The 22,787-nt window shown below is 46.4% G+C and overlaps 1 protein-coding gene across 1 annotated transcript; it reads left to right on the top strand.

Annotated features, from left to right (window-relative positions):
- The first annotated feature begins 9,711 nt into the window (after positions 1 to 9,711).
- BANF2 (BANF family member 2) lies at positions 9,712 to 20,636 on the top strand. The gene is made up of 2 exons (XM_063087440.1): positions 9,712 to 9,837; positions 20,490 to 20,636. The coding sequence occupies exons 1-2, from the start codon at positions 9,712 to 9,714 to the stop codon at positions 20,634 to 20,636; spliced, it is 273 nt and encodes a 90-aa protein (XP_062943510.1).
- The last annotated feature ends 2,151 nt before the right edge of the window (positions 20,637 to 22,787 follow it).

The following is a 22,787-nucleotide window of genomic DNA, read 5'->3' on the forward strand; positions in this document are numbered from 1 at the left end:
AAAAAGAATTTTGGTTTCCAGAGCTTTTTGGATCTGAAAATGGTAGAAAAGAGATTGTGGACCTGTATGAATTTTGCACCATCTAAAGACTGTAGATGAACAAAGAGACAAAATGTCGGAAGAAAACAGAATGATTAGTTCCAGCTAAATCAACACTCTGATTTAATAAATACTATAAAATCAGTGACATGCCCGCGATTGTTTAGCTGGTCATGGGCAGAGCTGATTTCTCATCGGGTCTCCTTCCCACCAGCCCAGCCACTCCAGCAGGAGTTAGCCATGGCCTACAGAAAGAGAAATACCACATGTTCTCACTTATTATTTGTGGAAGCTAAAAATAAATAAATAAATAAACACACAAACAAAGGGTGGGGGCAAAGAAGACACGACAATCACAACAATTCCTTGAACTTGTTAAGACAAGTGAACAGATATGATGTAGTGGGGGGGAGGGGAGAGAGGGAGAGAGGAAGAGGAATGGGTGAAAGGTCATGAAAATCAACTACAATGTATATTGAGAAGTTAAAATATATATAAAAAAGGGGGGGTTAGCCATGGCCTTCAGACCCAGATGGCCCTTTGAGTAGTCTGGAGTCCCTGAAGACAACCCGCCCTCTCTCTTTCCAAGTCCCCTGAAGAGGTGAGCCCTCACCTTTGGGAATGCCCCTCGTATAGCTAGAACATCCTGCCTGGTGTGCCCTGCCATGGGCCAGTTAAGTTTTCTCTGGGAAAGTAATCTGCAAAAGGCCTTCTTTATGGGTTCATAGACTTAACTCAAGGCCTTGCATACAGACGGTGCTGAGTGAAGGTCTGAGGAATCATTGACTTTATTTGGTTATTATCACCATCGAGAGAAAGATCTATAATTAAAGGATGGTTTGTAAGACAGCCAACAAGCAGAAAAATAAAAGATCTTTTTTGCCATTGTAGAATTGGAGCTAAGGGCAAGGAGAGCAAATACTACCTTTGTTTTTGAAAAAGGAGCATTAATGATCATTGAAAAATGATTTCTCCCATTCCTGGTGCCTAAGCCATGGGATAATCCTACCCCAGGTCTGTGGGTGGAACGGGGATGTTCCCGTGCCTAGCGTAGCGCTTGTCCCGTAGCAGGTGCAGCACAAACACTTGTTGAATGAGTTAGTGAATAAATGAATTGTGGGGGTCTACTAGTTAGGACATAATTGAGAAGTCCGAGGGAAGAAGACTTCAGGCATGGCTAGATGCAGGCCTGCAAATGATTATTGGGGAATCAGTCCCTTTCCTTCTCTCAGAGCTCCTTCCTCCAGGTTGGCTTTCTTCCCAGATGGGCCACCCACAGGGGGTGGCAAAGATGGCCACCAGCAGGCTCAGATCCCACCTGAGCAATCCTCACAGAGAAGGTCACTCTCGTGGCCTGAGAAGGTATAAAGTGGTCCCATGCCATCCCCAAGACACTCCAGTGCACCCTGAAAGGTAGTTCCTGAGTTGGCTACAGAATATGGAGCCCTTTGGAAGCTCTTGAGGCCATGAGCTTCCATCTAAAAAGGGAGTCGTTTCTTCTCCTAATGTCCAAGCACAGCCTTTAACAGGTTAAGGGGGAGAAGGTTCCCCAGAGTCAGACCTCAGTGCCACAGGAATGTCACCACCCTTCTTTCTATTCTTTCTCTATGAAAGACTGGTCATTTGAAGGAAGAAGCTATAGCTTTGAGGACTGGGAACAGAGGTACAAAGAGCCAGGAAGTGGTGTTGACAGACAACATTGCCTCAGTCCTGCTAGGGTGACAAGTGGGTAAGTGACCCTGTGTCCTTCATCCTCATGCACACCAGGCCTCTGTAGGGACAGTCCTGGGACCATTCTCAGTGTCGTTCTCCTCCCTTCCCTTGGTGCTACAAGGCTGCAGTGTTTTGAGGGCATAGGGATGGATTCTGACTTTTCTCATAAATCTGCTTGGTTTGGGAGATATTTATATTCTCCATATCTTTGAGGCTTTGGCTGTATAGTAAAGCAGGTTTTAATAAAGGTTGTGTGAGTGCTTTGAATACATGAATTTAAGTTTTAAAACAGGTAGAAAGAGGAAATGAGGACATTCCACAAAAGAAGCAAATATAACTGCAAAGTGGGGGAGAGGCTGGTTAATCCTTGTTCGTTTCTCTAATATGGACATCATATTTAGCTCACAGCTTCCTGGCAGGCTGAGTAAAAAGGAAAATAGGATGTTTATAAATTATTTTTATCATAAAGGCAGAAATATACCAATTTTGAAAGGTATACTTTTTTCTTGGCATTAACTTCTAAAAGAAATATGTCATGCAGGATATTTTATAGAACAAAATACGGGTGGCAGCATTCTCAGCAACATTACTACATATGCAGAGTCTCCCTCCCCACCCACCACCGCCATACCCCTTGTTGCCAACCTCAATAAACCGTGAGGACAAAGCAAGAAGTCTACAGATTAGCACCTTGGTTCCCTGGGGTCGGCAACACCACACATGTCCCAGTCTAAAGAAAACACAAAAATTAAAGAATCCCTCATTTTCTCAGCAAGAAAATCCCAAAAGATGGTGTTTTTTTGTTTGTTTGTTTGTTTTGCCGTTTAAATATACAAACTTTTAGGGATATAGCTAAAATAGTCTTACATATACCATTTAATTTCATAATTTGCATTTACATCAAATTCACATTTAAAATCACATATTACATAAAATATCGTATTTAGAAATATTGTACTTTTTCCCATTTGCATTTCAAGAAAACAATGGTGTTCTAATAGGAGTCACTTTTTCTGTCATTTTGTAATTTTCAGAGAATAACAATTTCATTTACGGCTAATAGCAGTTGTTTGGGGATGTCACTTTATGAATTCGTGCATAATTTCTGCACTGGAAATTGTACCCCAAGTTCCGAATACCCATTTGTATGGCATTAGAGCAGTCTCTCCACTCCCACCCCATTATGTGTTAGGGGCATGTTTGTGATCCCCTCCTCATAAAGACCTATCATATAACTTTCTAAAATGGCCTTTAAAGGACGTCAAACATTTGCAACTGGGAGGTCATTCCTTTGGAAATTATGATTAAATTCCTTTGATTCCTTTATTCCTTATTTAAACGGGTGACTCTCTAAACATCTAAAACCAGAACTGAGTGAGGTCATTCCCCACCAGTGTGTCCTCCCAAGTAGTACTTGGTGGTTCAGGATAAAGTCACTGAGAATCTTTCACAGGGCAGGATGGTATTGAGGCATTTGCAGTAGTTCTGTCCTGTGGTGGCTTCATCTGACGGTAATGTAGCCAACCCTGCAGCTCACCCAGGAAATTCCATGTGCCTTAGAAGAGGGATGTTCTGCTGGGAGACAGAGAGCCGAGTGTGCTTTGGTAAGTGCAAGGTTTTGAGCAGGTCACTTAAATTCTTGGGCCTCAGTTTTCTTACGGGTGAAATGAGGGGTCTTGGGGAGTACTAGGGGGACCATGGGCATGCCTCCGTATACTGGGGTGAGGATAGGCTCTCGTGCCCTCACCTAATTCTCAAGGATTACAGAGTAATTCTGCTTTGATCTATTTTATATAAAGGGCTTCCAGGTAAAAATTTCCTTTGAAGTAAAGACCCCCCTTTTTTTTAATTAAAAAAAAGGGAGCAGGTTGTTAGTGAGGTCTATCTCCGAAGTTCTCTGACTTCAAAGACATCAGGGGTCATAGTCAAGGCATCCTATTGATGGCTAATGAGGACATGATGTGCCTGGTAATTTGGGGGATCGACAGTGCCTGGGAGCTGGTGAGCACATGCCATATGGCGATGCAGATGTTACAGATCCCACCATAGTCCCACTTAGCTGGAATCTCATCATCTTACTAAACCTGCTCAGAATTCCCTGAGAAAGAAGAAAATGACAAGGAAGCAGTGGTTCTCACATTTCACCACATATTGGATCACTTGGGTAGTTTTAAAAAGTTCTGATGTCCATGCCACGCCCCATGCTACTTAAACTCTGGAGAGACCCAAGCATCAGTAATTTGTAAATCTCCCTATGTGAGTCTAATGTGCTGTCGAGTTTAAGAATAAGTGGCATTGGTATAGCTGCTTGGAAAATTGTATAACAATTCCTCAAAAAATTAAACAGAATTACCACCTGATCCAGCAATTCCACTTTGTAAGACTACACAACTATGCCAGTTGTCAGGCTGAGGCAATAGCTATGCTAACTGTATGGCTAGGCATTTCATAACTAAAGCCAAAACATTTCGTTATTTCAGTTGTACTAAGTTTCCATTTGTATTGTCAGGGCTAGGGCTCACAACCCTTCAAGCCTGTTGTGCAGACTGGGTCACCAGACCCCTCACAGCCAGGTCCATGTTAAGGTAACTGGGAAAGATCCCAGGAGCCGTTGGCAGATGACATGAGCTCAGTCCTCAGCAATGGCAGCAACAGCTTACAGCCACAGCCTCCAGCAGCAGTAGTGGCCCCCCCATCCTCCCCCGGGGGCATTGCGGGGGCAGTGGGGTGCGATGGATCAGAGCTGCTTGTCCTTTATACTTAAGTCATATCCCAGGACACCTGGGTGCACATGCACAATTACATTAGACAATAACCAAGGAACACTGGGCACACGTGCCTATTTCCATCAAATGCTTGGCAAGATTCTGAACATCTGAGGGGCCCTGACCATTTTCCTATATTTTCCCGACACACTTCTAGGCATATAATCAAAAGAATTGAAAAAGGGTCTCTAAGAGAGATATGTGCGCCCATGTTCATAGCAGCAGCATTTACAATAGCCAACAGGTGGAAGCAACCTAAGTGTCTATTGACCGAAGAATGGATAAGCAAAATGTGGCCTGTCCATACAGTGGAATATTTAGCCTTAAAAAGAAAGAAAATTCTGATATATGCTGAAACATGGATAAACTTTGAGGACATTATGCTAAATGAAATAAGCCAGACGCAAAAGGACAGATATTGTGATTCCACTTACAGGAGGTACCTAGAGCAGTTAAACTCAGAGACAGACTATAGGAATGGTGGTTGCCAGAGGTGGGAGGAGGGGGAAATGGAAAGCTGCTGTTTAATGGGTAGAGTTTCACGTTTGTGAGATAAAAAAAGTTCTGGAAATCTGTCATACAACAATGTGAATACAGGTGACACTACTGAATTGTATGCTTAAGAATGGTTAAGCTGGTGGATTTTATGTTATATGCATTTTACTGCAATTAAAAATAAAATAACATAAAAAGAAAATGGAGCTGATTTGAACTGCAGCACCTGAGGTCCATCCCAGATGGGCTGAATCAGAACCTGCATTTTTAACAAGAATCTTCCAGGTGGCCCATGCGCACACTAGGGTTTAGAAGATGTAGCAGACACTGTTGTTTGCCTACCCCACACCATTACCTCTCTTCCTTCTTACATTTTCCGAGCAGCCGTATGCTTCAGGGGAGGCTGGCCTCATCCACAGCCCCACGGTGGTCCCACTCCCCTGGAGTTACTGGTTTACTGTTAGGACTGTTGCCTGGTTCTGGCCAATAAAACTAAGGAATGAATTTCTTGGAAAGGTTGGCTCCCTTTAAGGACACCCCAAAAGAAATGGCCACTTTGGAAGTTTTCACATCAGGACGGGACCAGAGCAAACTCTGTAGACATCTTGGGACCCTGCAAGCAGCTAGCCCAATCCTTGATAACACAGAGCCACTGACTGACAACATTCTGGACAAAATCCTCATCAAAGGATTTCTGGCTGTGTGAGATTAAAAATTTATTTATTGTTTAAGACCATTTGAGTAGGATTTTCTATTACTTGTAGCCTGGGATTTCTCAACCTTGACACTATTGACATTTGGGGCTAGATAAATCGTTGTTGTGGGGACCGTCCTGTGCATTGTAGGATGTTTCAAAGCATCCCTGGTCTTTGCCTACTAGATGCCAATATTCTCTCTCCCCCAGTTGTGACAACTAAGAATGTCTCCAGACATCACCAAATGGTCCTTGGGGGACCAAATCACCCCCAGTTCAGAACCACTGTTGCTGCCAATGTCATCCCAAGGAACGCAAAGAACTTTAAGTCTGACGCCTCACGCTGCTGTGGGTCCTTAGGAAAGTAAAAATCGCTGCTTCCCTCCCCTCCCCTGAGGCACTTTAAGGATCAAAGTGAGATCAGGTGTGTGAGAAAAGCAAACACACGCAAGGTGTTACTAATCACTATGTCTTTGATGCTGCCGAGCATTGATAACCGTGCTGTTTCTATTTATTCGCAGAAGGTTTAATAGGCAGAGATGTTTAACGTAACAGATGGCCAGCACGGATAGTGAACGGAATTTTCCCTCAGCAAAGTTTGTGTGGCCTGTGAGACTTTCAGGCTGTTTCTCACTTGGAAATCCTGCACTTCTGTGGGCCAGCCCTGAGCCGGGCCACCAATTCCGATTCATCGTCCCATAGGGCCATGGAGCACCCTTTTGTCTTTATGAAACATTTTCACAGATGAAGACAGAGCTTCCTACTTAGCTGCTGAAGAGAGAGGCCGATGCCTTCCCTTCATATAATCATGTATTCACAGCTCACACATATGTGTATTTGAGACCCACAGAGTCAGAGGACCCTGACCAACCTCTCTTGTCTTGTGTTTCCCTTCCTAGAATCTGCTAGCACCTCAAGACCACTTTCCTTGGGAGTCCCCTGACTTCTAAAATCAGTGCCTTCAGATTCGTCTCTTCTCGGAGAGTTTAGTTCTATCTGAAGTGTCCCAAAATGTCCTCCAGGACAGGAAGACTTACAAGAGGATCTCTACTTTATAGAAAAGTATGGAGGAGGATTGGGAGGGTGGGGGCAGGGGAGGGGACAGGGGACAGGTGCTGTGAAAGGGAGGCATTGGGTGCATCTGATCATGTATGTTGCCCAGTGCTCACCATGTGCCAGGCACATTACTAGGCACTGGGGCTGGCGTCAGGGTGGGGAGCAAAGGCCATTAGGAGGCAGCTGCAGCCCTTGGGGACTCGCAATCTACTGGGGATTATGTGGTAGCCACTGGGTTGCTCTCCTAGTGTAGTCCCACTTTATGGTATAGGGCAACTACCCCAATTTTTGTACCCCCACTCCCACTTCTACAGCCTGTGACCTTTGAGGGCCACTCGCTCCCTTTCTGAACCTAGAGGCAGGACATGCATATCAGACCATAATTTTTGTGTTGGGTGCTGGCACATAACAATTTGGACTGGAGAAGGCATTTGTTGGCTGCTTCTAGGGAAAGAGCTCTGTGTTCCTTTGGGGGAGGAGAGTGTCTTGCAAAAGTGATGCCAGGCCCTGCTGTGGCTGCTTATTTCCATAACGGAGTTAAGCTGAGGACTGAGCCCAGATGCAAAGGAAGGCAGACTCAAGACAGCTGCAGAGAAATCAAGCTGGAGCCTTGATCAAACCACATCTGATCTACCTCTGGACGTTTTGGTAGCAAGTACTAATAAGACCTCCTTATTGTGTAAGCTGGTTTGAACGGGATTTTCTGTTACTTGCATCATAAACTTTCCAAAGTGACACAGAATTAGGTACCAGGAAGGGGATGGTACAATGAACAAACCTTCAACATGCGATTGGCTGAGGAGAGATGTTCAGGCAGAGAGCAGCAAGGATGTCTGTACTCAAACTAGGAAGACAATATTCCTTCTTTAGCGAAACAGCCAGGGAGGTGGGAGGCAGACTGCATGCCCATGGAGACCATGCCATTTAGAGGTCTTAAAGGAAATAGGATGTTGGCTTCTTCTTGCAGTCTTCATTAAGGTCCCAGAAGGCTCAAATTGAGGGAGGAGGTGGCCCATTTGAAGGTGGAGAGGTAGGTAAATAAGCTTTGCTAAGAGAACACCTTTCTGCCTGTGGTCTGCAATCTGAAGTTACCGGAAATTGACAAGCAAGTCCTGCTGGGCTGGAAAAGCTGATTTACCTGGCTAAAGTCAGAACATAGGCAACAAATAGGGGACTCATCAAGAGGAAAGATTGGGGCCCCAGAAAAACAGTTCCCCCAATTCCCAGGTCTCTCCCAAGCATTTTAAGAACATCAAGCTTGATAAAGGGGTCACTTGACTTGTGAAGACATATCTGGGAAACAGCTGGGAGGCAAGGGGCAAATCTGGGGTGACTCCCCACTTCAGAGATGAAGGAAGATGCCACTAATCTAAGGAGCAGGCACTGGGCAAGGCACGGAGGCCAGTGGCCAGCTTGAGGATTCTGACCTGGGAAGATCTCCAGCTCTAGCTACCAGCCCATAGATCTGAATAGAAGAAATGCATTAAATTCTTAAGGGAGCTGAGTTGCGAAAGAAAGTGGCCAAACCTGACCTGAGATCACCCATCCCTCAGGGCAATCCCTGAACTTGTAGCCACAAGAAGTGGGGCGCTAAAACATTGACTCCTGAAAGGCTTCAACCCCGCGGCCACTCAGAGGTTGACAAGGTAGTGGACAAGGGAGATATACCCGAATCCAGAACCGGGGACTGCCACATTGTCTGACTGAGGAACTTACTTTACCCTAAGGGCGGGGAATCCTCAATATCTACATCCAGCAAGATACTGCGTGTGCTGGTAGCCCACGACAATGGAACGTTTCCCATTCTCTTCTTCAAATGGAAATTCTTACTGCGAATATCCTTTGCTGTTTTCTTTCCAGGTTACCAGCTCTATTGATAGTGGTGAACTTCAGAAGTTAGTTCATTGATTACCAGACACAATGGAGAGTATGATGCACCTTCCCCCGAAATATGACCTTGAATCCAAATCTAGTAACTGGATGAATCACGGAGCTGCACCCTTTGAGAGAGAGGGGGAGGCTGTTTTAACCAAGTGTGGGTATTTGTGATGATTATTTAGGGGAAGGAGAGTATATGGCTGTTGGGTAGCCGGCGGTGGGCTGTTATGGGACATTATGGTAACCACTCGAACACCCATCTACCCTTCTCTGGATAACAATCCTGATTTTGTTCAGGTAACTACACCAGAACTCACAGCTTGTACGGCTTAGTGAAGCTAACTCCACTCCCAGATCTAGGACTGAGGCATTTGGCTGACACTAAGCTCATGCTGGTGACGTTGTGTAGATCTTAGAGAATGGATGAGGCATCTGCCTGGAACTTCTGAGAGATGAGTTCTCTCTCTTCCTTCTTTTGGTGTGGATTTGTTGGGACATACGAGTGCTGCCATGAGAAGCGACTGAGACCAAAGCCAACACAAGGAGGGAAAGTCGAAAGAATCACAGAGAAATGGAGCTGGACCCAGATTGTACCACACCCTCCCTTACTCCTGGGCTTTTGAGTTATATAATGTCTTCTTTAATATTTGAGTCATTTTGAAGTTTTGTGTTACTTGCAACCAAATAATAAACTATTATAGAGTGTGATAAATGCTAAAATAAAAGTATGACAAGAGTGTCGGGGTGGGACACTTTTTTAAGCACTGAGGGTGGGAAGAGTTGGAAAGGAAACTGTCGCAGTTCTTAACGTTAAGCACACCATTTCTTGGGGGTTTATTTGATTCATCTGCGGCCATCATTCCACTTCTCTTTGTGTGAATGGAGAGGTAAAGGCCACCTTCAGTGTAGGGCAGTGCACCTGGCATTTACAAGTCCCCAGCAGCTTTGGATGACGGAAGGAATTCTGCCATCTGTTTTCCCCGTCCCTCAGTAGGCTGAGGGAGCCCCCAGTATCCATCCACACCATGAACACCTGCTAATCCTCTTTCCTCCCCACTGCAGTTGCAGGAGATGGGTCACATGTCTCCCAGGCTGAGAGCCTTCCTCTATGAACCCATTGGAGAAAAGGATATTGGCTGTGTGGACGGGATCAGCCGTGAGCTGGCCATCAATTTGGTCAACAAAGGTTTCAACAAGGTAATTTGTTTTTCTTACTTCTCCAGCTTCTCTTTCCCCCGTCCTGCCAGATGGCAGCTCCTGCCATGTGTTCCTGCAAGGGTTCATCAGAGAGCAAAGCTGCCGCTTGGCAGGGTGTCACATGCTTCAGGGCTACTGACCCCACATGCTTGGTCAGCCTCAAGGGCTCGCAGATGATGGGCAAATGGAATCACTTCATGTCAGAGCAGCTGGGCTGGGCATGATTCGCTTGGTGTTCAAACACTCGGGTGGACAGGAGTGGGCCGGCAGTCGGAATCTAGGGCAGAGCTGTCAGGACAGATGACATCGATACACTCCCCACCCAATGAACAGCAGGAGGAGTAACGGCAGCCTGGGGTCTGTACCAGGGTAAGGGGATGTGAGTTATTCTAAGATGCTATTTCCAGCCTGAGAATGGCCTTAAGGATACCCAGTGGAAACTGAACATTCTTTTCTGTGTAATTATTTGTTTTCATGGGGCTATTAAAAAGCTGCTTGGAACCTCAGGAGAGAATGGGAGACAGTCCTAAAGAGAACCCAAAGAAAGTGAGCACAGACAAGGGGGCTGGGAACTGACACAGAGCTTTGCACACCCAGTCAAGACCAGCGCTGGAGCTGTTGCTGTTAATACCCAGCAGTTTTCAAGACAGTCTACACCAGGAGGCAGGAAGATGCTGCAGAAACACCCAGACAGGCTGGGAACTGCTGCATGCACAGCTGAATGTCAGTTTGGTTTGTACCCACACCTAAACTATTGGACCTGATTTTCTACCTGATGTGCTACTCTGTACCAGTTGTTAAATACTTGGAATACCACACCAATCTACCAGCCAATTTAATATCTAACAGGCGGTAGTGTTAGGAAACTGGAGCTCCGCAGTTAGGCAGATTTGATTCTTTCCTCCCAGGTAAGGGAGATAGGGCCATTCCTAAGCAGGTAGTGAAGTTGGCAAGTCTCATTAGGGGAGAAATTTTAAATTAAAAATTATTTTTTAAAAGAAATGACTGTTCCTTTTACTTTTCTGTTGTGTTGGAACACAATTATGGGGACAGGCATTGACATGAAAGGTTCGACTCAAGGAATTTTCACACGTATATACACCCATGTACCCACCACCCAGACCCAGTGATTGGACACCTCCAACATTCCAGATGGTTCCCTCATGCCTCTTCCCAGACAATGCCATTTCCTATCCCCAGAGGCAACCACTATTCTGTCATCTACCACCACTGATTTGATGTTTCTATAATTGTGGGGTTTTGTTGTTATTGTTTATCTATACTCATCATTTAAAAAGTATTTTTATTAAGGTATAATTTATATACAGTAAATTTCACCTTTTAAAATACACAGTTTTACAAGTTTTGACAGATGCATACAGTCATGAAGCCATTACCACAATCGACGTAGAACAATCCCCTGTCCAAGATATTCGTTCTTCCATGCCCTTCACCTTCACTGCTCTCAGTCCCTGGAAACCACTGATTTATTTTCTGCCCCTATAATTTTGCCTTTTTCAGTATAACTGTGTTTTATTTATTTACTTTTTGTCTTTTTCGTGACTGGCACTCAGCCAGTGAGTGCACTGGCCAGTCCTATATAAGATCCGAACCCGCGGCGGGAGTGTCGCTGCGCTCCCAGCGCCGCACTCTCCTGAGTGCGCCACGGGCTCGGCCCAGTAAACTGTGTTTTAAATGAGGATTATAAGTGGGATGATAGACACATTTAAGAAAAAGGAATGAATGAGTAATGGAAAATTTTCAGGCATCTGAGGACTTGCCTACATAGAATCAGGGCCGTAAGGACAGTTTAGCCGTGTGTAGCCTGGTCCCTAGAGACGTGCCCCTCTTGTGTTCATGACCTCCAGGCCAGCCCAATGACCAGCACTCCTCTGTAGACCCTGTGCATTGCTGGAGCCACTAATTCCAGGCACTGACACTGGGGATTTCACCATTAGCCTTTGCTTTTTGCCTCTCCCACCTGGATAGCATTAAGGTGAGCATTGCTATCTCCACTTCACCATTAAGGTGAGCGTTGCTATCTCCACTTCACAAATGAGGAGAAAGAGGCTCTGGGGTTGCTAGTGCCTTAACTGAGGTCCCGAGTGCAGATGAGAACGGCTGTGGATTCCGCTGCCCTAAACTATACAAGAAGACCGTGGCCAGGTGGTTATGCCCTGCAGGGAGGGGCTTAGACTGAGATTTGGTGGTGAGACCCCATATCAGGACCTGGAGCGTAGCTGGGCCTGTAGTAAGATCCTGGAGGAGACCCAGATGTGGTCCCTACATGATGAGCTGGCCTCTACTGAGGAGTAGCTGCCCCTCTCCCCTGCTCCCCTTCCACCCCAGACTGCAGCTCAGCCTCAGTTTCTTTGCTGTGAGCAAACACTGCCTAGGGTCCCACCCTTGCTGGTGACAGATTCCTGGGCCTTGTCCCATGGGCACTGGCTCTCTCAGCTCCTTCTTCACCCTGTCTGAGCACCCACTGGGATGCAGACCTGTGAGCCACACTCATACCTGCTCGGCCATCAGCTCTCTCCAGAGACACCAGGATGCTGGATGCACAGGGAAGATGAGGCACCAGCCCCCTGCCCCGGGACGCCCCTGGGATCAATCTGGGTATTCCATCACCTCTCTCGGGGCATGGCCCTGAAGGAGGGCTGGGCATGCAGGCACCCCCTGAAGCTCTCCAGCCCCTACATCTGGCGCCTTTTCCACTCTCCCTGTCTCCCACAGGTCTTTCATCTTTCCTTCCACAGAAGGTGCAGGGTGCTGGGAGGGGGCTGTTCTTACATCCTTCCCCACCTTCCTGAGAGCTACAACTTACGGCATGAACCGGTCTCTGTCTCACAGTGGAAGTCATGACTTTCACAACTATTGCTTCTGCTCCAAATTCACCCAAGCCTCCTACGGAGCTCAAAAGCCAAAAATGTGACTACATTCTCTCTGGGCTATTTTTTGTCTGCCTGGGGCAGTCAGCTTCGGCCTGAAGATCTAGATCTCCACCACCCAGTACAGTAGCCACCAGCCATGCATGCCTGTTGAGCACTTGTCTGTATCAAGATGTGCTCGAAATGTGAAATACACACTGTGACGTTAAAGACAGTACTTCCCCCCCAAAAAGGAATGTGAAGTATCTCATCAGTAATTTTTTACTGATTATATGTTGGAATGATAATATTTTGGAGATGTAAGAAAAATATATATATCAGATTTAATTTCAGCTATTTCCTTCCTCATTTTTCTGTGGCTACTAGAAAATTAAAAATTATCTAAGCAGCCGGCTCACCTGAAGCTTCTCCTGGATGGCACGGGTCTAGATTTAATGGCGGAAGGGCTGCAAGGATGAAAGGAATTCTGGAAATGGGAAGCCCATGGTGCACACATCGGCATGGCCCAGCTCTAGTTCTGTCTTATGTTCTCTGTCCCACCCCATCCACCTCCCACTGCTCCCATGCTAGAGAGAGATGGTCTGTGAGTCACAAACATGGGAACCACCCTCCTGCCAATGGGGCCCCTCTTGAAACGGGCTTTGGTCCCCTTCTAGGCCCCACTTATGGCCCCCTTCCTCTAGGAAGCCTTCCCTCTGACCACCCCACCCAATAGACTCCTTTTTCTAAGTAGTTTGAGTTTTGGGTGGGAGCCCCTCACTGTGACATCTGTACTGCCGACTCTAGTTTTTCGACCCGTGGCCTGAGAGCCCACACCCACGTTAGGGGTACAGCTTGCCTGTGGTTTTCTCCCTAAACTCCTCTGAGGCATAGGATGGGTCTGTGTTCTCCTCTCCCTATGAAAACCTCACCCAGGAGAGGGTGACTTTCCAGACATTCAGATCGTGGGGCAGTGCCTGTGGGAGGGTGTTACTGTGGGGAGAACTCCAGAGTTCTCTACAGCATAGAAGTCAGTTTAACATCGCAGAGAATCCGGTTTGGCTCAGTGCACTTTGCAGACACTATAAAGCCATAGTCTTGACCCCAAGTCTTCTTCCTGAGAGGCACTTGCAGGATCAGAGTGGCATGAATGTCCTAGGCGCTCACCTGCTCCCCAGTCTCTGCTAACAGAAGTGGCACAGGGTGTTTGCTGCACGTCAGGCACTTCTAAGTGTGTTGCATATATTTATCTCATTTAGTCTCACTCCATTGTCAAAAAAATCCCGTGAGGTACCCTGTAGGCATACCTCATCGTATTGTGCTTTCCAGTAGTGTGTTTTTTACAAATTGAAGGTTTGCAAAGACCCTAAATTGGATAAGTCTATCAGCATTGTTTTTCCAGCAGCATGTGGTCACTTCATGTCACTGTGTCATATTTTGGTAATTCAGGCAAATTTCAAACTTTTTCATTATTATTTTATCTGTTATGGTGACCTGTGATCAGTGATCTCGATGTGACTGTTGTAATTGTTTTGGGGTGCCACAAACAGTGCCCAAATAAGACAGTGAACTTAACTGGTAGGTGTCATGTGTGTTCTGACGGTTCCACCAACCAGCCATTCCCAGGCTCTCTCCCTCTCCTTGGGCCTCTCTATTCCATGAGACACAATATTGAAATTAGGCTAATTAATAACCCTACTATGACCTGTAAGTGTTCAAGTGAAAAGAAGAGTCTCTTACTTTAAATCAAAGGCTAAAGATGACTAAGCTTAGTGAGGAAGGCATGTCAAAAGCTGAGACAGGCGGGAAGCTGGGCCTCTTGTGACAAACAGGTAGCCAAGTTGCGAATGCAACAAAGTTCTGGGAGGAAATTAAAAGTGCAGCTCCAGTGAGCACACAGATGATAAGAAAGCGAGGCAGCCTTACTGCTGATATGGAGAGAGTTTTAGTGGTTTGGATGGAAGATCCAACCAGCCATAACCTTCCCTTAAGCCAAAGCCTCATCCAGAGCAAGGCCTTAACTCTCCTCCGTTCTGTGAAGGCTGAGAGAGGTGAGGAAGCTGCAGAAGAAAAGCTGGAAGCTGGCAGAGGTTGGTTCATGAGGTTTAAGGACAGAAGCCGTCTCCATAACAACAACGTGCCGGGTGAAGCAGCAAGTGCTGATGAAGCAGCTGCAGCAGGTGATCCAGGAGACCTGCCTGAAATAATGCATGAAAGTGGTGACTCTAAACAACAGATTTTCAGTGTGGATGAAACAGTCTGATACTGGAGGAAGATGCCATGTAGGACTTCCATAGCTAGAGAGAAGTCAGTGCCTGGCTTCAAAGCTTCAAAGGACAGGCTGACTCTCTTGTCAGGGGATAATGCAGCTGATGACCTTAAGTTGAAGCCAGTGCTCATTTGCCATTTTGAAAATCCTAGGGTGCTTAAGAACTTTGCTAAGTCTACTCTGTCTGTGCTCTATACATGGAACAACAAAGCCTGAATGACAGCACATCTGTTTTCAGCATGGTTTACCGAATAGCTTACACCGTTGAGACCTACTGCTCAGAAAAAAAGATTTCTTTCAAAATATGACTGCTCATTGACAATGTACCTGATCATCCAAGAGCTCTGATGGAGACGTACAAGGAGATGAATGCTGTCTTCATGCCTGCTAACCCCACCTCCACTCTGCAGCCCATGGATCAAGGTATCATTTCAATTTTCAGGCCTTATTATTTAAGAAATACATTTCATAATGCTATAAGCTGCGGGAGATAGGGATTCCTCTGATGGACCCGGACAAAGTAAATTGAAAATCTTCTGGAAAGATTCTCCATTCTAGATGCCATCATTAAGAATATTCATGATTCGTGGGAGGAGGTCAAAATGTCAACATGAACAGGAGTTTAGAAGTTCATTCCAACACTCATGGAACACTTTGAGCGGTCCAAGAATTTAGTGGAGAAAGTCATTGCAGATGTGATGGAAATAGCAAGAGAACTCGTATTAAGTAGGACTGAGTTGCTGCAATCTCATGATAAAACTTTTTTTTTTTTTTTTTTTTTTTGTCGTTTTTTCGTGACCGGCACTCAGCCAGTGAGTGCACTGGTCATTCTTATATAGGATCCGAACCCGCGGCGGGAGCGTCGCCGTGCTCCCAGCGCAGCACTCTACCGAGTGCGCCACGGGCTCGGCCCTCATGATAAAACTTTAACCAACGCAGAGTTGCTTCTTATGGATGAGCAGAGAAAGTGGTTTCTTGAGATGGAAACTACCACTGGTGAAGCTGCTGTGAACATTGTTGAAATGACAACAAAGGATTTAGAATATTACATAAACTTGGTCATTAAAGCAGTGACAGGGTTTGAGAGGACTGACTGCAATTTTGAAAGAAGTTCTGCTGTGGGTAAAATGCTATCAAACCGTATCACATGCTACAGAGAAATCTTTCATGAAAGGTAGAGTCAATCAAAGCGACAAACTTCACTGTTATTTTAACAAGTTGTCACAGCCACTCCAACCTTCAGCGCTCACCACCCTGACCAGTCAGCAGCCATCAACATTGAGGAAAGACCCTCTACCAGCAAAAAGATTATGACTTGCTGCAGGCTCAGATGGTTGTTAGCATTTTTTTACCAATAAAATATTTTTAATTAAGGTATGTGCTTTTTTTAGACATAATACTAACATGGCACACTTAATAGACTATAGTATAGTGTAAACATAACTTTTATATGCTCTGGGAAACAAAAAAATTTATGTCTTTCTTGCAATATTTGCTTTATTGCAGTGGGTTGGAAGCAAACCCACAAAAATCTCTGAGGTATGCCTGTATTCATTTCCATTTTACTGATGGGGAAACTGAGGCATGGAGAGACCATGTGTGACTTGCTCACAGTCATATGAAGTGACAGAGATGAAATCTGAGTCTGGGCAGGCAGACTGCAGAGTCTGGACACTATTCTGTTGTGCTGTCTGCCCTCCTACAACTGAAGTCGTGAGGAAGGAGCCTCTCACACGGCTGCCTTCCCTCCTTACCTGTGAGGCTCGCTCTCTCCTGCACCTGTCTGCCAGCTGCCACCCCTTCCTCACCTCTAGACTCTCCAGACTCTAGGGACTTCTTACCTCCTCCCAAAGTCACTTCGTTAAAATTGGTGAAAAGGAGCAAAGGCTGCTCAGGACCAGAGGCCCCAGTGTGGTCAGCCCCCGCCTCCCTCAGGTTCCCAGGTCCCCAAGGCTGAGCTGCTGAAGGCCCCAGCTCCTGTCCATCCACTCAGCTGCATGGACAGTGAAGCACCAGGCCCCACTGCCTGACGTCTGAGCCCCGCAAAGAACCAGCCACATAAGTTTTGGGGTGTCCCTGTGTAGGGTGCCACATAAAATGCGAGGGGTCCAGTTCAATTTCAGGTAAACATAATTGTTTAGAATAAGTACATCCCAGGGAGAAGGAGGAGAAAGACGGAGCACTGGACTGAGCACTCAGGCTGAAGGCAAGAGTCTTAAACCTGAAATGACCGAGAGATATTGGATTTGCAAGGTTGCCATTGGCCATCAGTGGACATAAAGGCTTAAGGGCCAATGCCTGGTGAGAGAAAAACAGAAAGTTGTGTCATTGAACCAAGGAGTCTCAGGGCGACATGAGGTGTGTCCCATATGGGTGCTACGGAGCTGGGGACCTAGGCAGGGAAGAGTAAGAAGCCTGCGAATAAGCAAGAGTACAAGGGAGTAAGAGAAGTCAAGCCAACTTGTCTCTTTTGACAAGGCCGGGGGGCACAGTGAAGACTGAAAATTTTAATGAGTGCAGACCAGGGCCAGCTACCTAATTGTGGGATCCAGTGCAAAATGAAGATATGAGGCCTCTTGTTCAAATTTATTGAGAATTTCAAGACAGCAGCAACAGAGCATTAAACCAAGTTGAGAGCTTTTCTGTGTGGACCCCTGTGTGACAACGCGGGTCATGCTGGTGCAGTTTCAAATTGCTGCTGTTTAGCAAGGAGTGGACTCAGCAAACAGGAGGGTGACTCTCACCCTGCTTGGGGCAAGCTTCTGGGTGAACCTCACTGTTTGGACTTGGAGTTGAGGGTAAGTCTGCCCTTGATTTCTCATCTTATGACTGCAGGAAGGAATTCACTCCCTGGCTGGGTCATGGCCACTGTCCAGGGACAGATGCTCAGGGTTTCTATGTTTCCACGTCATCCTCCCTGCAGCTGGATTTTTGGGAGCTTTGGCCTAGGGAGGAAGAGGGGCAGTGTCTTTTCCTTTTGGATAGAGATTCAATTTCTGGAGCTGGCAGAGAAACCAAGCGGACAGCGGGCAGGGCCACGGCAAGAGGCCACAACTCCAGCTTCCCTAGGGAGCAGGGCAGATCCCCTAGGGATGAAGGCAGAAGACAGGCCAACTTTCCCTTCCGCCCGCTGGAAGACACCAGAGTGAGACCGGAGGGAAAGCCGAGGAGGGAGCGTCAGGTTGCAATTTGGCAAGACCGAGGCCCTTCTTCCTGTGGCATTCCTGGAAAGCTTGCCTCAGGCCCTACGTGCCACACATTCCCCAGCTGCCTGGTTGCTAAGCCTGGTGGGGACATGGAGGCTCTGATTACCGGGCCAGCCAATGCCAGCTGTGAGGGCACCTTAGCCTCCAGGCCATACTGCAGACAGTTGGGACACAGGAACAGGAGAGAGAAACAGGGTCTTAACCTCTCCGATTCTTAGTGACTCTGTCTTGAGAATGGGATGGGCGGGGCACACATGAGCATCAGATGGAACAAACTGTGTCAAGTGTCCCCAGCAGCGTGTGAGAATGGCCCATGAAAGTGCCCCGTGTCACTTAATTATTAATTATTATCATTAATGTTTTTCTCCTGGGACAAAGTTCTGTGTAAGCCATTTACTATTAATCATTATTAATTATTATAACTAATGTTTTCTTTCCTTGGACAAAAACCTGTGTCTCTTGATCCTGTTGTATTCACCTTGGTACCTTCCACACCTACAGCAACTGGCTCAATTACCACTCAATAAACGTTAATTTTTTTTTAATGTTGATTTAAAAACATCTCAGTGAAATGCACCACTGAAAATGGGGGTATACTCATAAAGTAAAATGGGATCGTGCTAAGCTATAATGCTTTTTTAAAAAGCGATTAAATAGCAGCTTAAAATTACCGTGAAACCCTGGCTTTTTTCTCTTTTCAACAGCTGGACCATGACTAAAAATAAAACCTCACCAAACGCCAATGCTTGGGATTCAATTTTTATTTGATTTCTCCGTTTAAAAAATATGTTCCCTTTGGTTAAGTAGAAGTTTGCTTTGTTGTATCTAACTAAGCGTTAACAGACACACCAGCCAGTTTTCTGGAAAGGGCCCAGAACTCAGAGGTGTGGGTGGACGCTGGTTCTTGTTCGTTCTGAGCTGGAGAGCCCCCAGACCAGCCCTGAGAGACAGGCGTTCAGTGTGACCTGAAATCTCCAGCCTCCACCATTTAGTGGTTTGGCCACTTTATGGTCACATGGTCTTGGAAGGTTCCTTTCTCCATGTGGTCTTTCCTCCTTGTCAATAACGGTGTAATACAATTGCAAAAGATAAATGAAAAGCTGTGGGGGCAAGTAGTTAGAAAACTAGAGCACATCATAGAAATATCAATCATCGTGCACTTAGTATTTATCTTATATGTATTTTTTTGTCTACAGAGGCTCCTAGGAAGGGAAAGACGGGCAAGGTTTAGCAGGTTTTAGACCTTCTATCCTCCTCCCACAGGGCTACATCTCCCAGTACAAAAGAGAAATTTGCATTTTCTGAATGCTTTCCCATTTTATTCACTTAATTTAATTTGCAGGACTGGTCCATTGATGTGCCTTAGGAAGGTGCAGAAACTGAAACCCAGGGTCTACAGGTTCTTACTTCAGCTTAAGTGCGTTGCTTGAGATCACATAAGAGGTTTGCAAAAACAAATCAGTGTGAAGATGCCCTTCATCCACTAGCCCCATGTGCAGTGGTTCTCAACTGAGGGACATTTTTGTTCCCAAGAGAACATTTGGCAATGTCTGGAGATGGTTATGATTGCCACTGCTGGGGAAGGTGAAGAGGATGTGACTGGCCTCCAGTGGGTAGAGGCCAGGGCTGCTGCTAAACATCCTACAGTACACAGGACAGCCCCAACAAAACAGAACTATCCAAAGTGTCAACGGTGCTGAGGTTTAGAAACCCTGTGCTACAGCAACTGAGAAAGTAGTTGGGTGAGGAGTGTCTCTAACCCCATGTTGGTGTGTGTGTGTGTGTGTGTGTGTGTGTGTGTGTGTGTGTGTGTGTGTGTGTGTGTGTGTTCCAAAGAGAAATACTAGATCAGAGGCCTGAAGGGAGCCTCAGAGGTATGCTAGGCCGCCACTACTCAAAACATCATCTGGACCAGCAATAGCTGGGAGCATGCTGGAAGTACAGACTATCAGGTGCACCCCAGACTTAGGCTTTCTGAGTCAGAGCCTGCCTTTTAACAAGGTCCCAGGTGATTCAGGTGCTCATTAAAGTTTGCGAGGACCGGTCTGCTTCATTCCAGGCTGGACAACCCCAAACCAGCACTGGGAGACGGGCATTTAACTTGGCCTTACAACTCCCCAGGAGCCTGTCCCCCAATCTTCCTGGCCCACATCAGGGCTTCAGGACTGACAGTCTCCCTTGCATCTGACCTGTAACCCCTTCCTTTGATGCTCACGTGAGTCCTAGTGGTTGGGGAAGGAAGAGTACATCTGAGCCAGTTTATGACAACCTTTCCCGTTTTCCTTGCTGTCCTGTCCCCGGCCCCAGGCCTACATCCTGTTGGGACAGTTCCTTCTGATGCACAAGAATGAATCCGAGTTCCAGAAGTGGATGATTCGCTGCTGTGGCGCCACCGAGTATGAGGCCCGGGAGAGTTCCAACTGTCTGAAGGAGTGGTGTGCCTGCTTCCTGTAGACGCCATCTCACTGCTCCACCCTGGGCAAATGACACCTTCTCCGCTTGCACTCAGGCTCCAAGTTGTGATTTGTGTTTTTAACTTTAACAATGCACCTGCATCATATAAAAGTAGCTCCAGAATACCAAAAAGGCTGCACACAAGAAAAATTATCCCCAAACCCACTACCCAGAAACTGCATATCTACCTTAGATGAATATCATGCCAAATATCTCTCAGCAAAAATTTATATACAAGAATGGATACTTTTATGTAAGAACAGGAATTAAATTTTGTCACTGTATTAGTGATCTGTTGCTGCATAACAAATTATCCTAACATGTAGCAGCTTAAAACAACAAACAATATTATCTCACATAGTTTCTGAGGGTCAGGAATCAGAGTTGCTTGACTGGCTGGTTCTGTCTCAGGGTCTCTCATGAGGTAACAAGTTGTCAGTCGGGCTGCAGTCATCTGAAGGCTGACGGCCCCTCATATGGCTATTGACAGGCAACCTCAGTTCCCCACCACATGAGACTCTCCTTAGGGGTGTTCATGGCATGGCATCTGGCTTCCCCCAAAGCTGGTGATCTGAGAGAGATCTCTGGTGTTTGGGACAGTTTGCTATGTAGCAATATCTAACCGATACATTCTTTGTGGTCTAAAATGTCGTTACCCTGCCAAGGTGTGCCACAGTGAAGTCCAACCCAACTCTCAGATGGAGAAGCAGCCCAGGGTGGTGAAAAAAAGTTGCTTTGGGAGCCAGCCAGGCATGGGTGTGAATTCCAGCTCTACCAATCACCACCTTATCCTGGGCAAACTACTTAACCTCACTGAGCCTTGGTTTCCTCATCTGTAAAATGGGGAGAGAGGGTAATAACCCTGCCTTGCAGGGTAGGTAGATGAAAAAAGTACATGTAAAGTACGTGATGAAGTAAGACCTTGATAAATCACTGCCCCTGCTCTTATCACTTTCCTTGGAACCCTGGCCCCCTGAGCACTTGGTCCCTTCACAGCACTTGGGAGAGAATTCACAGCTGCAAGTTGGAAGAGAGCCCAGATATCAGCTTATCCAATCTAGTCCAGTTCTGTCCCAACACATGAGTACTGGACACTGTATGACTGTTAGGAGAACCTATACACTCTTTAATGAGTGGGTAAGAAAGGACAACAGCTTAAAACCTAATTATTTCAGATTTTGACCATGATCTTATGGGGTTACTTTAGTTCACTGATCCCCAAAGGCGTTTTAAAGGATGTGCAAGAAAGAGGAGCAGGCTTGCAAATAAGACCTCAGCCCGGCCAATGGTGCACGTTCTACTGGGCAGGGCAGTTGTTTCAATGACTTGGGAGAGGGTTGGTGCCTGGGAACATTTATCAGTTGTCATGAATTTGACCAGCATCTTAAACAGGAGCTGAAATGCCTACAAAGAAGAGGGGTTGGACCCCTCCTCCTAGCCTGATATCTGTAGTTTGGAGGTGTCTGTGAATCAATAAATGATTTCAACTCATATTTTTGGAGTGTCTAAGGGTTTGAGTGCGGTTAGGTGCTGTGGGAGAGGCAGGAGAAAAGAAGTAAGTGTGTATTTCTCTGGCCAGGAGCTTACAACTTAATAACGGGAGACTGGGAGGAGGGAGGGTCACACAGCAAAAGTGTTGGGAGGCATGACTTAGTTTGGGCTCTCCCAGAAGCAGACCCTGAGACAAGGGTCTGAGTGAAAGTGGTTTATTCAGAGATGGTGCCCAAAATGCAGGTAGAGGAGCAGAGAGTGTGGCAGGGAGGGAAGGAGGCCAGTAAAGGTGGCCCCTCACTGTTTACTACTGTGGGCAGCCATGCTCGATCCTGCAGGGCCATTCTGGGAACCAGTGCAGAACAAGCAGTTAAAGTCACCTGCCCTGGGGTAGCTCCACACCACTCAACACTCATTTGTTGAGGCTGCTCCCACAGGAGGTTAATTCCTCTGCTCTGGAGTCTTCCACATGGAGAACATGAACCTCACTGAGGAAGTGTTCAGGCAAAGGAATGCAGGCGCTGACAGCTGGCAGCTGGGCCAGCCCATGCCCTGAAGTAATAAGGGCAAGGTGACATGGTGGGTGACATGGCCTCTGACACAGGTGCATTTTGGAGTAGGACAGGCCAGGCTTGGAAAACAGACTCCACCCCTTACCAT

This window comes from Cynocephalus volans, chromosome 1, assembly GCF_027409185.1.
Source record: "Cynocephalus volans isolate mCynVol1 chromosome 1, mCynVol1.pri, whole genome shotgun sequence".
NCBI lineage: Eukaryota > Metazoa > Chordata > Mammalia > Dermoptera > Cynocephalidae > Cynocephalus > Cynocephalus volans.